The sequence below is a fragment of the Plectropomus leopardus genome, chromosome 4, assembly GCF_026936395.1.
Source record: "Plectropomus leopardus strain MGB_pleo_1.0 chromosome 4, ASM2693639v1, whole genome shotgun sequence".
NCBI lineage: Eukaryota > Metazoa > Chordata > Actinopteri > Perciformes > Serranidae > Plectropomus > Plectropomus leopardus.
In genome coordinates this window covers 12,738,448-12,751,608 of record NC_142179.1, presented here as the reverse complement: position 1 = coordinate 12,751,608, position 13,161 = coordinate 12,738,448, and the positions used below count along the sequence as shown (strand labels likewise).

General features: G+C 38.9%; 1 protein-coding gene across 2 annotated transcripts in view; it reads right to left on the bottom strand.

The window, feature by feature from the left end:
- msh3 (mutS homolog 3 (E. coli)) overlaps positions 1-13,161 on the bottom strand; it is a 55,817-nt gene that overhangs the window by 36,264 nt on the left and 6,392 nt on the right. For both annotated transcript variants that reach the window (XR_015776408.1, XM_042488342.2), the window contains exons 9-12: positions 9,159-9,268; positions 7,509-7,623; positions 6,895-6,979; positions 3,673-3,782 (exon numbers count right to left, since the gene is read on the bottom strand). Coding sequence is in view for 1 of the 2 variants with exons in the window: in XM_042488342.2 (XP_042344276.2) it covers positions 3,673-3,782; positions 6,895-6,979; positions 7,509-7,623; positions 9,159-9,268 (420 nt within the window). In the remaining variant the exon portion in view is untranslated. The remainder of the gene's footprint in view (positions 1-3,672; positions 3,783-6,894; positions 6,980-7,508; positions 7,624-9,158; positions 9,269-13,161) is intronic.

The following is a 13,161-nucleotide window of genomic DNA, read 5'->3' as shown; positions in this document are numbered from 1 at the left end:
AAAGACAATCTGCATATCAGTTACTCACCACATGTTGCAAGGAATTTATTAAGAGAACAAATCTTTCCTGTATGCCTCCATTTTGAACAAAGAAGCCAAAAACTGAGAAAATTCTGTATGAATTGAAGTAAAATGGTTTCACGTTTAATGAAAGCAAAACTGTATCAAATCATCTGTTTACAAACTCTCACACAACCTGTGCAGTATAATCCAAGTCTCATTTATCCAAATACGAAATCTATTTATGCTCTTTTCAAAGCCAGACTCCACTAACTAAAACAGTAATTTTACCTCACTGAACACGGGAGATGCTGGTATACTGCTGCCTCAATCAGTACTTTATGTATGTTATTGTGCGACTTTGATGTTTTAAAGAGTTATTTCAAATTCACCAAAGTCACACAATAACACAAACTTACTGACCGATTAATGCAGCGGTACACCAGCAGCTCCCATGTTGGTAAATGAGGTAAAATTACAGTTTTTGTCACTGGAGTCTGGTTTTGAAGAGAGTATTTGATAAGTTTCACTTTCAGTTCAGTTCTCATCAGAAGGAGCTGTCTGTTTGGGAAGTACTGACCATATAACTGGAGAAAAGACACATGGATTATACTGCTCATGATGTGTGAGAGTCTCTTGACAGATGTTTTGAAATAGTTTTGCTGTTGTTACACGTAAACCCCTGTGACTTCAATTTACTGAGAATTTTCTCCATTTTTTGACACTTTGTTTAATTAATTAAAGCATTTTAAAAAAACAAAAATTTCTTCACAAAATAAATGATAAACAGGGTAAGTTACTTATATTAAAGAGGTCATTTGGTAGGTGGAGCACCAAATGCCTTTAAAGCCAACCATCTATGTGATATTTTTCCATTAGTTTACAGGATCTTTATGGTATCCTTTCTGGTGTTGGATGAGGCTGCAGTTTTGTACTTTTATAATGTGAGCTTGCATCTTTCATGTTTCAATGTATCAGAGTTTAAAGTGTTAAAAAAAAAACTGATGACTTGTGTCTAAATTACACATAACCTGTGAAAACACATCCCATTAATGACATGAGTACAAACTTATTCTGTGGATTGAAACATTAGACAAAAATGGACCGAAAAAAGCAGAAAAAGTAAAGCACAGTTATGTAATAAAATGGACATGAAACTCACACTCAATCATGCATGTTTATTGTGTGCGTGTGTGTATGTGCATGAGTGTTTGTGTCATGTGGTGCTGTTGCACTGTGTGTCTTGGAATTAATGTGCCTGCGTGTAATCTGGGTTTTATTGATGTTGAAATTCTGCAGAGGAGCTGTCTGCATAATCTGAGAGCAGTGCCCATTCCACAGCTATAATCCCTGCTCTGTGGGAGGGAGAGGGCCACAGACAAAAATACGCACGCAATCAATATATGGATAATAAAATTACTGTTCAGAGAAAAGAACTGGAACAGTGCTGAAATAATATAACTGAGAGGTGGTTTATAGTTGAGGTGCTGTGAGTCAGTTTCAGTGTTTTTATTTAGGGAGAGCGCCTCCAGAACGCTTTTTATGTGTGTTTTCACTCTGCAGTGTTTTCGACAGGAGGAACAGCTGCTCCGCTTGGAGAAAAATAGTGATCATATTGTGGCCGCTGTCTTACATCCCCTCCAACAATGCCGGCTTATTTTAAAGTGATTTCAGTCATTACGTTATTTCAAACATGAAAAAAATAAATATTATTTTATGTTACTTTATCAAAATCAGAGAATACTGCCTTTCACTAGTTGCTTGTATTATTTCTGGTCCTGACATGGGATTTAATCATTCAAATAACAACATTACAGTCATTGTGCAAGTCTGCTCTCTGTCCCACTGACACAATAAAGTGAATCCAAAGCTGCACGGTCCTGGAAGTCTAATTTGCCCAAAGTTAGCTTGAGAAAGAAGCACTGCCTCTGACCTGAAGGCTGTGTTCCTGTGCTGAGACTGACAGACCAAAGGCTGTCAGGTCAGTTCATTTCAAATCTTTTTAGTCCCACAAGAGGGAATTCTATTTGCAGCAAGGCTGCTTGAAAAATACTAAAAACACATGACTCTAGCTAACATCTCTTACCTTAAAAATTACCAGATCGTGTAATGAGAGGAGCTTTTGGAAGGCGGGTGAACGGCCTTGGAACAATGCTGCAACCATGTCACATCAACATGATCGTGCCATGACAATGACCCTGATAAAAACCTTACGAACCGTCATGTTAGCCAAAGTCTCAGGTACTAAACGTCAGATTTAATGGATATAATGTCATATTAACAATGTACAGTATTTTATTTTTGTCAACGCATGACACACTGTAATCACTCAACCATCTAGAGATTTCGGATGAGGTGTACGCTTGTAACTTGTACACTGGAATTTATCCCATTTCTACAAGAGATGAAAGGAGAATCTCATGTACCCATAATAGTGACCAAAAATGATCACTGTTATTATTATTATCAGAGCTAAGGACATCCTGATCAGATCTAAAGGATCAGAGTCGGGCATGATCAACACAATTTGTAACTGATCAGTATCGGTTACTTTGAGAATGCACGATTTGTGGCACGTATTCAGGTTTTATTGTAAAGCTGCTTTTCCAATAAGTAGAAACTGATTTTTTTCACCAATTAAAGTGGAATTTAAGTTTTTGTTCATTTTTAGTGAACGAGTTTTACTTTAATGCAGTAATACGCAAAACTGGGACCAATGTTTATTTGTTGTGACTGGGAATGTTAAAGTTCAGCTATAACACCACTATGAAGTGGAATTGTGATTATTTCACTCATTTATAGTGTTCTGCACTGTTATTACAGCACTACACTTAGTGGGTTTGAGAGCAATCTCTTAAGACACATATAAGTTTGTTTACTTTGTTATTTTGTCAAAAAAAATAAATGCTGCACTAAGTGGAGCTGTGATAAGAGCTGTAAAAACTATTTTCAGTTTGTTTACTTTCTTATTTTGTAAAAAAAAAAAAACAAAAAAAAAAAACAACCTTAAGGCATTGTGTGGATGCAGATATTTTTTCTTGTATTGCATTGCAGGGCTATTAAACTGTAAGGCATATACACTGGATTAATTGAGTTTAAAGTACTTGAAGTGTGCATTGTGCAGCTGTATTATCCAGGCAAATACATGTATCACATCAGGATTCAGGTATCAGCATCGACAGATACTCAAAGGACTTAGAAGGGGATTAGGGGCATTAAAGCTCGATCAGGACATCCCTGATCATGGTGTTCTTAAAATGTTTGTAATGTAATTTCTCCAAAAAGTACTAAAAAAATGCATCAGGTTTTATTTTTAAAAAACAGACAAACAAAAAAGCAGTAGTAAGCACCATGTCCAACATAGTTTTAATGATCATTAATACTTATTAATTACTCACAGTATTACTAACTGTCTGGAATTTCTCCAGGGTTTATCATAAAACCAGTGATCGATTAATTCTTAATCTCTACCAGTCATCTTATTTGATATTAAAGCGACATAAGCAATGCCTAAGACTCTTAATTCAGGGCAAGAAAGTGCTCACAGATTACACTGTCATTGTCTGTCCCTGTGACACTGAATGACAAGACGTGAAGGAAAGATGCTGAATCAGCGGAGTTCAGCACTGACAGTCAAGCTTCGTCAGAGGTCAGAGGCTGTGATGCACTTACTGTGAGTCTGTGAGCGGCTGGCTCACCCACTTCCTCATCAGTCTCCTCCCAAATGAAGTGCGTGTGTGGTCCAACACCCACAACAGACTGCCCTTCACACCACCATCTGTCTATCAAAAGATCACACACACACAGAAAACACAGCTTACACAAGTATCTTTTGAAAGTGCCGAAGTTCAGGCAGAAAAAATATTATGATGTAATAAGTGTGAGATTTGATAAGAAGATGGAAACCACAAGCAGTTGGGTGAGAAGGCCTGAAGTGTGCTTGAACTTCATATATGACACACATGTTACGGCAGCACTGTTGTGCTGAACTTTTGAGCCATCACCAAAGAGAGCCTCGCTAGTCAATAAATATTTTCTTGTGATCGGAGGATTGACAATTTAACTCAACCACTGACAGCTTTCGTGCAACCATGACTGCAAATTGAGTTATTATGAGTTGTATGGACATAATCAGGAAAATTATAACATGTATAAAAACTATATATTTGGAAGCTGTCTATCTATCTGTTAAGCTGCATGATATTTCAAACTGGCCGGCTGTTATCTGGTGAAAGCTTGCCAAAATGGAAAACTTCCTCTGTCTGTCTGAATGTTTCAAACGTCATGTTCAAACTTCTTAAACCTGCGCAGTGAAGTATAACTGACATGCACCTCCATTCAGCAGTCTCCTTCAAAAACAGAAGACTTGAGAGTTGGATTTGAGTCAGCCATACGTCACAAAAATGGAGACTTCACTTGAAGCTATAATCGATATTTTTAAAAAGCAATGTATCAAAGGACAATGCTCGGTCTTTAGCATTGAACATATTGAACCCATCCTCCTGATTTTTCACCACCACACCGATAGAAACAAGCTCCTGAAAATCACCAATATATCTTCTAAAATAATTGGCCTCCCCAACCCCCAAATGCCTTCATTGACTCTGTCACCACTTGCAGAGCACTGATCATAGCAAACAACCAGCACCACCCCTTTAACCCATGCTTTACCCTTCTCCCCTGCGGCCACAGATTCAGACAACTACTCTGCAAGAAATCTCATCACAGCCTTGAACAGACTGGGGTCTCTAGTCGGGTTTTCATTACAGATTTGCGGAAAACTTAAAATGTCGATAAAACACAATTGCAAGAAGGCTGCGTTTCCACTGAGTGATGTTATGTGACTTTTCCTCTCATGATAACATTTCAAGAAGAATGACGATGGATGTTAAAAACATCAGCAGGATTATTTCTATTGCCTTCACTGCACTAGCCGTCATTATTTCCAATTGAAGGCGCCGTAGCCGTGTTATGCCTGCTATGACGAAAAGGCAAGCCCCTTATACGTAGAAGCAGTTACGTATGAGAGACTTCTAGGAGGTGATAGTCCACAATTTAACAGAAGAAGTGCAGATTCAAAACATCCGGATGATCCACTTTTGAAGAGTTATGCAATGCAATAAAACCTTTTATCGCCTGCTGCATCATGTCAGAGGGAGCCAGTTCAAACAAGTGCATAGCCATGGCATCATGTGACCTATAAAAGCCAAAAGTGTTTCCATCGCAATTTTGCTAAATATAGCTTTTTCGAATCAAAATATCACTTTTTTTTAAAATTGACACGATTCCATTAGGTGTATTTTATATTCACAATTTCAGGGTTAATGGAAAAATATCTACTGTAATAGAGTGGTTCCCAACTGGTCCAGCCACAGGGTCCAGATTAGTTCAAGGTCCACACAAAAGATAAATTACCACATATTCAATTTTATTTCACAGAATGTACAACATGTGGGCTTAGAACACAAAGAAATAAAAACTTTTCTAAAAATAAAGTGCAATTACCTAAGACTTAGTCAATAAAGAGCAGTGCAACTAAAAAAGTGAAAAAAGTGATTGGTGACATAAAATCGCCGCAAAGGCACAGCATGTTAATTCGCCAAATAATACCAACAACAGGGCAGTAAAATTGTTGCTGCACAGCAGGAAATGGCCCTTTAAAACAAAAGCACTGTGCTGGAAATACACTGTATTTCAAAATGAAATGTATTTTTTTTACAAAGTTGACATGTTCGGACCTGCGACTCACCAGTTAGAAACCACTGTTTTAATAGTCCTGTGTTGTGCTGTTCTTGTTCGTTCATGTGTGTTACTTATTTTGAGTGTCTGATTGCACAGACTGTGAGAGAAAATTTCCTCCATAGTGGACGATGAAGAATGAATCTGATGTCCAAAAACATGACGAGGCTGATGGGAATGTCATTAATATTTTAGATATTTAGTCATAAACCAAAGTGATGGACGACGTGATATTTCACAGCAATCCATCAAACAGTTGTTGAGATATCTCATTAAAAATCACAGTTCCCACACATTTTCACAGACAAAATTTCTAAACTTTTCCATGACTTCTTTATGAAGGAACCACTTTCCACGTCAGTTACAGTTTTTTCTACACTCACACACAGGAGTCTAGCTTCCCATAATGCTGCCACACTAGAGTCCGGATCACCATGAAATGACGCTGACATTAGAAATCACTTCCAGGTAGAAAACTGTCAACTCTTTTGAACTGCAGAGATATGTAGATTCAGCAGACTTTTTTTAAGTCTTTTGTCATTTTCAATCGTAACAGTAACATATTTTTTTTAAATCAACATCAGTTCAATTGTACAATATATTTGAAAATTTACTAAATTTTACTGTACACAACAGCTGATCGAGGCAGCGGCAGACCTGGAACTCTGCTGTTTGGTGGAGTAAAATGACTGTTTTTCTCAATTTAGTCTGGTGTTTTTGATGTAACGGCTTCAAATCAACCTCAAGGTGACGCTAGAGGAGAAGACATCGTCTTAGTGCCATCTGAACAAGATAACCAAAAATGCAAAGATTAGGCTTATTTATAAAATGACTTGGTCACAGCTGTGTACATACAATACTAACAATGTTATTAAAGGAAAATTTCCACATGCTGTATCACTTTAATGATCAGCATTTAAAGACCTTAAAGACATGCAACTGACTGGCACTTTGCTTGTAAAGACCTGCAACATGACCTCCCTTCACACACTTGAGACTTGAGATAAAGTGGAGATGTTCTGTTTGGCAATGAGTGTACACTGGAGAATCACAAAGTACGGTGCAGTGTAAACCATTTATCATCCAGACAGACCCCTGCCCATCATAATTACGCCTGACCAGTTGCCATGACTGCCGGCTGGGACGTGCTTTTACCTGATTGCAGAGGATCTCCAGGTTCCTTAGGGTGGCGGCACTGAGGATCATATTCTCCGACTCACAGGAGAGACGCTTGAATGAGCTGCATTGAGTGAAAAATGTATTTCTATAAATCAAATCGACATTTGACAGAAAACTGTTCTTCCTTCTTGGCTTGTAAAAGTTGCAGTTCGCAGCAAAAATGTACATGGAGAAAAAAAAGGGCTAAAAGCTGAATTTTAAAGCTACAAAAGTGTGAAATACATTGTATTACATTCCTGTAAACCTTAATCCTATGATTAGGGCTGCAACTAAAAATGTATCTACTGATTATCTTTTTGGAAAAATCAACTAATCCTTCAGTCTGAGTGATACATAACAAAGCAAAGCTGCAAAATCTCTCATCTGAGAGAATATTTGGCATTTGTTTTTACTATTTTTGTTTAAAAAAATGAAAAGATTAAAATATTGGGCAATTATCTTATGGTTGAATGCCTATTCGAGTAACTGAGTAATTGTCTTAGCTCTGACCAGGTTTTCAATGACCAGCAGGAACACTGGATAATATATTGTAGCCTCTGTGTGTGTGTGTGTGTGTGTGTGTCTGTGTGTGTGTGTGTGTGTGTGTGTACCTTTCACTCTGAAGAACTCTTTCTAGGTTGAATTCTTGGAGGTACTGGATGAGCGGCCCCAGACAGCAGATCAGTGGACTCTCCAAGGATGCTACACTTGACAGAGAGCGAGAGCCTGGAGGGCACAGACACACAAACATGCCACATTTTACAGATAAAACACAGCCATGACTCACAGGCCCACTGCTCAGAAACATCCAGAGTGTTACGGCTGAATGGCTATCTTGGTCTCATTGGGCCTCATTCACCAATATCTTCTTCATTTTTTTTCTAAAATTTATAGTTAAAGTCTACATTAGGTTCATGACGGACTCTTTAGAAGCAGAATTTTTCACACCTTTGCTCTTAACATTGTGAATCCCATTGTCCTTGTAAATTCATAGCGTGTGCCAGTCACTCTTAACTACCATAGGTAACCACCCCGCAAATCCCTTTAACATGCCATGAGACTGCTGGGCCAGGTGCACACACGGTAACTGAAGAAGAAGCAGGATGATGAGAAGAAGAAGAGGATGAAGGAGGAGGAAAATGCCAAAACAAAGGTCCATAGAGGGTGAAAGAGCACCGGAAACATAAAAAAAGAAAAAAACACCTCTGTAGTGAAGAAGAAGACAAAGAAGAAGACTAACAGGATATAGAAGAAGGCAAGAAGAAGACAATGAACATGACAAAGATGAAGACAAAGACAACGCAGACAAAAATGACGACAACGCCAATGAAGTCAACAAAGAGGACAAAGAAGCTGATTACAAAAACGAACGACGACTGAGAAGACAACATAGATGATGAAGAAGACAAAGACTATGCAGAGGAGGACAAATAAGACAACAATGATGACCAAGAAGACAATGAAGACAACAAAGAGGAAGACAGAACCAATGTCAATACAGATTATTAGTAGCTATTGAGACAAATAACCGACATTTCGAATCGATATGCACTTACAACAAAAATGAAAATCTTTCAGTCAATATTTATAATCTGTAATGTAACAAACTCTACAAAAACTTTGTTTAAAGGCCTTTATCGAATGTTTACTCAAAACGGAAACTTTCAACATCATATACAACGAGCTCCCAGCATCTTTTTTTTTTTTTATGAAGTCAAGTGAAAATTTTAGTCAAAAAAAATAAAAATACAAATAGGTCGTAGTAAACAATCCTCCAATGCTTACACTTTGTTTGCACTTTTTAGTTGACTAATATTATTCGGGATCATTAAAATAAAGAGCTGATACAGATAATTGCCAAAATGTCAAGTATCTGTCTCAATAATCGGTCAGGCCGATAATCTGTAAACCCCTAGTGACAAAAATTAAAAATTAAAAACTAATATAAAGTTTTTACTGTAATTTAAATCATATGATAATATATGACTGAAGAAATAAAGAAAACACAATAACACATTATTTTGCACAAATAAAATGTGTGTAAGTGTGCTCTTGGGTGTGCATAGATTCTGCTCTTTCCTAAAAACAAATCCCAGGTAAGAAAACATTGGTGGATATCAGAATCTAAGTGAAACTGCGTCAGATGGTTTTAAGAAGGCTCTTCAGAACGGTCAGTGAATGAGGCCTAAGGAGAATATATAAGCAACTTCAGGGAATATGAAGTAAAAGACTAAAAAGAAATGAGGCAGAAACAAACACACCTTTCTCCTGGGTGTGGCAGTAGAACTCAGTCGCTGTGTTCATTGCAGAGGTGAACTCAAACTGAGCGCTGTCCCTCTTCTCAACTCTCACTCGGTCATCAGCCTGAGCACTGGAGGGGAACAACATGACAGCACTGATTCAAGAGGTCAGTGGTGCTTGTAACTGTGAGGACACACAAATGAAGAAAAGACAACATCCAATATCTGATAATTTTCCTGACTGTGAGAAATATTAGACTCAGCAACACTGCATGCTCCAACCGTCCTTTTGTTCAACTTACACACACACACACAGACACACACACACACAGACACACACACACACAGACACACAGACACACACACACACACACACACACACACACACACACTTTCCCTGCATCTTCCTGTTGCTCCATCGCATCTCTCTACTGCTCCATTCACTCGCTCAGCGTTGCTGCTTTCAAGGACTCAGTTGCTTTGTCCGTTCTGTTGTTTCCAGGGCAACCAAGGCAAAACACGTGGCTCTGGACGCAGTGCTGGAGCATTTTCTTTCTTCCGTTTCCTAATGCTTATACACACACATACACCCACACATAGAGAGATCATCATCTCTCACTTCAGTCACTGGTCAGAGCGGGAGCAAAGATAAAAGTGATCAATAGACCGCATATTGTTCCAGAGGCGCACGAACGACCATTAATCATTTAACCAGTCAATTCAGCCATACTACGAGGTTTACAAGAACGGCAACAACTGCTGGTATTGATCCAGGGACAGAAGGGTACACCGAAGTATTTCTGCAAAACCCTGACATGACATAGCATTGTGAACTGAATTTTTTTGGTTGTCACAACAATGAAATTACATTTAATACAAACCCCAACAATCATGTTAGTGGATTTTTTCTTTTTGTTTTTTGGGTTAAGGGTGCTTTACATTATGCAGACTTTGTTTGTTTTTTTTTCAAACATCCAGAGAAATTTAATAGTGATAATCAAAATCAAGGATGGCTAAAGGTTAAGTCAGAGATGTTGCGACTCAGACATCAAAGGTCAATGAGCACAACAGATCAAGGTACTTGATGAGTATGTTCTGAGTGGCCATATTAAACAATCACCTACTTTGACTGAATGACATCCTTCCTGATCTAACGTTTGTTGGTTCAAATCTATGAATCCCACAGATGAAGAGCTGAAAGACCGTCTCTGAAGCCACTCTGCTCCTGGTGGACAGTCAGTTCAGCATCTGCTCAGTTAGCACGAGCTAACACAGCAGCAGCTGTTGAACTGTTCCAACAAACTCAGACCATCGGTGAATCAACTCTGTTGCTAAACTTGTTAAAGACCGTTAGGAAGCTATTTTTGTGAAAGGTTAACAGTTAGTCCTATCACTGTATGTGTCACCTGCTTGGAGCTCAAAATCCTGCAGCTTTAGTCTTCAAGCGGCACTTGTCTCATGATAAAATGATAAACAGAGACGGAGAGAGAGCGTGGCAAAGAGGGGCTGTGAATCAATACGTTGCATACAACTCTACAACTAAATAAGATTTTACTCATTTCAAACAGTAATGCTTGAAGTCTGTCTATACCACTACCGGTTAAAAACAACATAGACTGTACAAATAACGGATGTGTCAACCATGACATCATCATCTGTATTATGGATTGCCATTGTGAAGCCCATTTGGCCGTTGCCATCTTGGTTTTTGGAGCCAGAGATGACCATATTTGGCCTAAAGGGTGGAGCTGTGAAGGAGTGAGGTGCTAAATATGCATAACTTTGGGCCTTAATAAACAATAAACAGTTGAGTTATATAAATATTCACCCTCCATACAGTTGTTGTGAATGTTTAAATAAGCCAAAGAGACTAAAACTGTTTGTTGTACAAGGCCGTAAACATGTTTGTATTAACATGGAGGTCTATGGGGATTTATTCTGTTCTGAAGTCGGCCTAAATTGGCATATTGATAAACTGCAGCTTAGGGACTTCTGCATTTGCCTCGAAGCGTTGCTGCTTGACAAAAATGCAAAGATTCACTTGTTTAATTCATATAGAGCGGGGAAGTGAGATACGACAAGTGGTCACTCTAGATGCATGCAGAGCAGCATTGTGATGCTAGTTTTGAAAAGAGACTTAGGTTGTCCACTTATAATCAGATCACCAAATACATATGTTAATACCAGGTGTAAACAGGCTCTATTGCTGTGGGGTGAATACACAGCTAAGAGAGTGGTTGTTTAAAACCACACACACACACACACACACACATAAAACACACAAATTATGTCTTCTGATGTGTGTGTGTGTGTGTGTGTGTGTGTGTGTGTGTGTGTGAACATATGACGACTGTCTCACCATGTTCCCAGGATGTAACTTTAACTTGTGAGTGAAAGTGTCATTCATCGACTTAAAATCTTTGAAAAAGCGAGAACATTTTTGTTAACAACATCAGTCAGTGAGCTTTTCCAGTCGCTCTAATCCCCGTCACTGCTCTGATCCTGACTCATGACTCCAGGCTGTGGATGAGTAAAGCAGCCAATACTGCACCTAGCTGCTACCAACCTCCCAGGGACTAATTACCTGCCGCTCCATGGACACACATACCTCCCGTTGCCAAGGGGCCCGTCTCGTCAGCCCACCCCAGAGACATGGAGGCTGTCGAGCTAACGTCAGTGGCCAGAAAAATCCTGTTTTAAATGCTCACCTGGGTGGGATCTTATTGTAAACAGTACCAATATGCACAAAATCAAATTAAAAATATTGTATGCATGTTAAGAGTCACTTGTTTAAACCGATAAATCATTTTTGTGGAAAAAAACAAAAAGAAAAAAGAAAAATATCCAGGGAGGTCGCCACTAGTAGTGATCTGTAACCCGCCTGTGTGAATATGAATTTTCTGTCTGAGCTGAACTGACAAAGCTTCCCTGTATTTGTATGATACAGGCTGCAAATTGAGAAGAGTCTTGTCTCTGATGAGCACAGCGCTAGAGAGCAGTGCTGTTCAAACACAATAATTGGACTGGCCTTTACAGGTCCATCTCCGCTATGATCACTCAACACGGACAGCTGAAAAATAGGAGGAGGGGGAGCAACAAAGAATACAAATGAACCAAATTTTCCAGAATGAAATTGAAACAGAGGGATTAAGGGAACGGGAGGGAAGGAAAGAAAGTAGCCACTGGAATAAAAAAAAAAAATAATGAGAAATGTATGTAATGAAGGAGTAAAGAACAAAAAGTAGCAGACATCTCTCCCATTTATCCAACCATCCCCCTCTTATCTCATCCCTCCCACTCCCTCATTTAATTTTCAGAACATAACGCGATCACAAGCAGCCTCCAGAGGACCCCGTCCTCACTGGTGTCAACATGCTGGCTGCGGACTGCCGGCGAATGGCAGCATGTTGGGAGGCAACAGGTTTCTGGATTACATCAGTTCAGCAGTAGCTGTCGCTGACCATGTTAGTCAGCCAACCAACAAATAACAACTATTTAGCTCTTTTTGATCTGCTGGTTCACACAGCAGCCTGCGTGCATTAAACTGATGTCTGTTTTTGCAGCAGAGTCTCGCCTGAAGCTTGTTAGTCCGACATAAAAGCTGACGACTCCCTGTTGTACCTCGTGTACCTTCGCTGAGCTAAACACTGGGATGATTTGACCGCTGAAGATAACTGTGATCATTTGAAATGACGGTGACACATTGAATGTGAATACTCAGTGACGTGCTTAAAAGATGCACTCAATTTTTTTTAAAGTCTGTTTTCTTAAATAAAACATTTAAAGAGGGTTTTGCTGGCTGTAGAAATTATTTCTGTTCATATTGGCCATTGAGGGAATACTTCACAATACTTCCTCCCCCTGTGTAACGCTGAATTTTTAAAGAGAACTTTGTTTTCCACATATGCCTGTACAGTTTGTCTTAATTTGAGTAGTTACAGCTGCCTCAATCAAAACCTCAATAAATAGGTAAACATTTTTTTGCACAGAACAAGGACTGTGAATTTTGTTCACATTACTTACA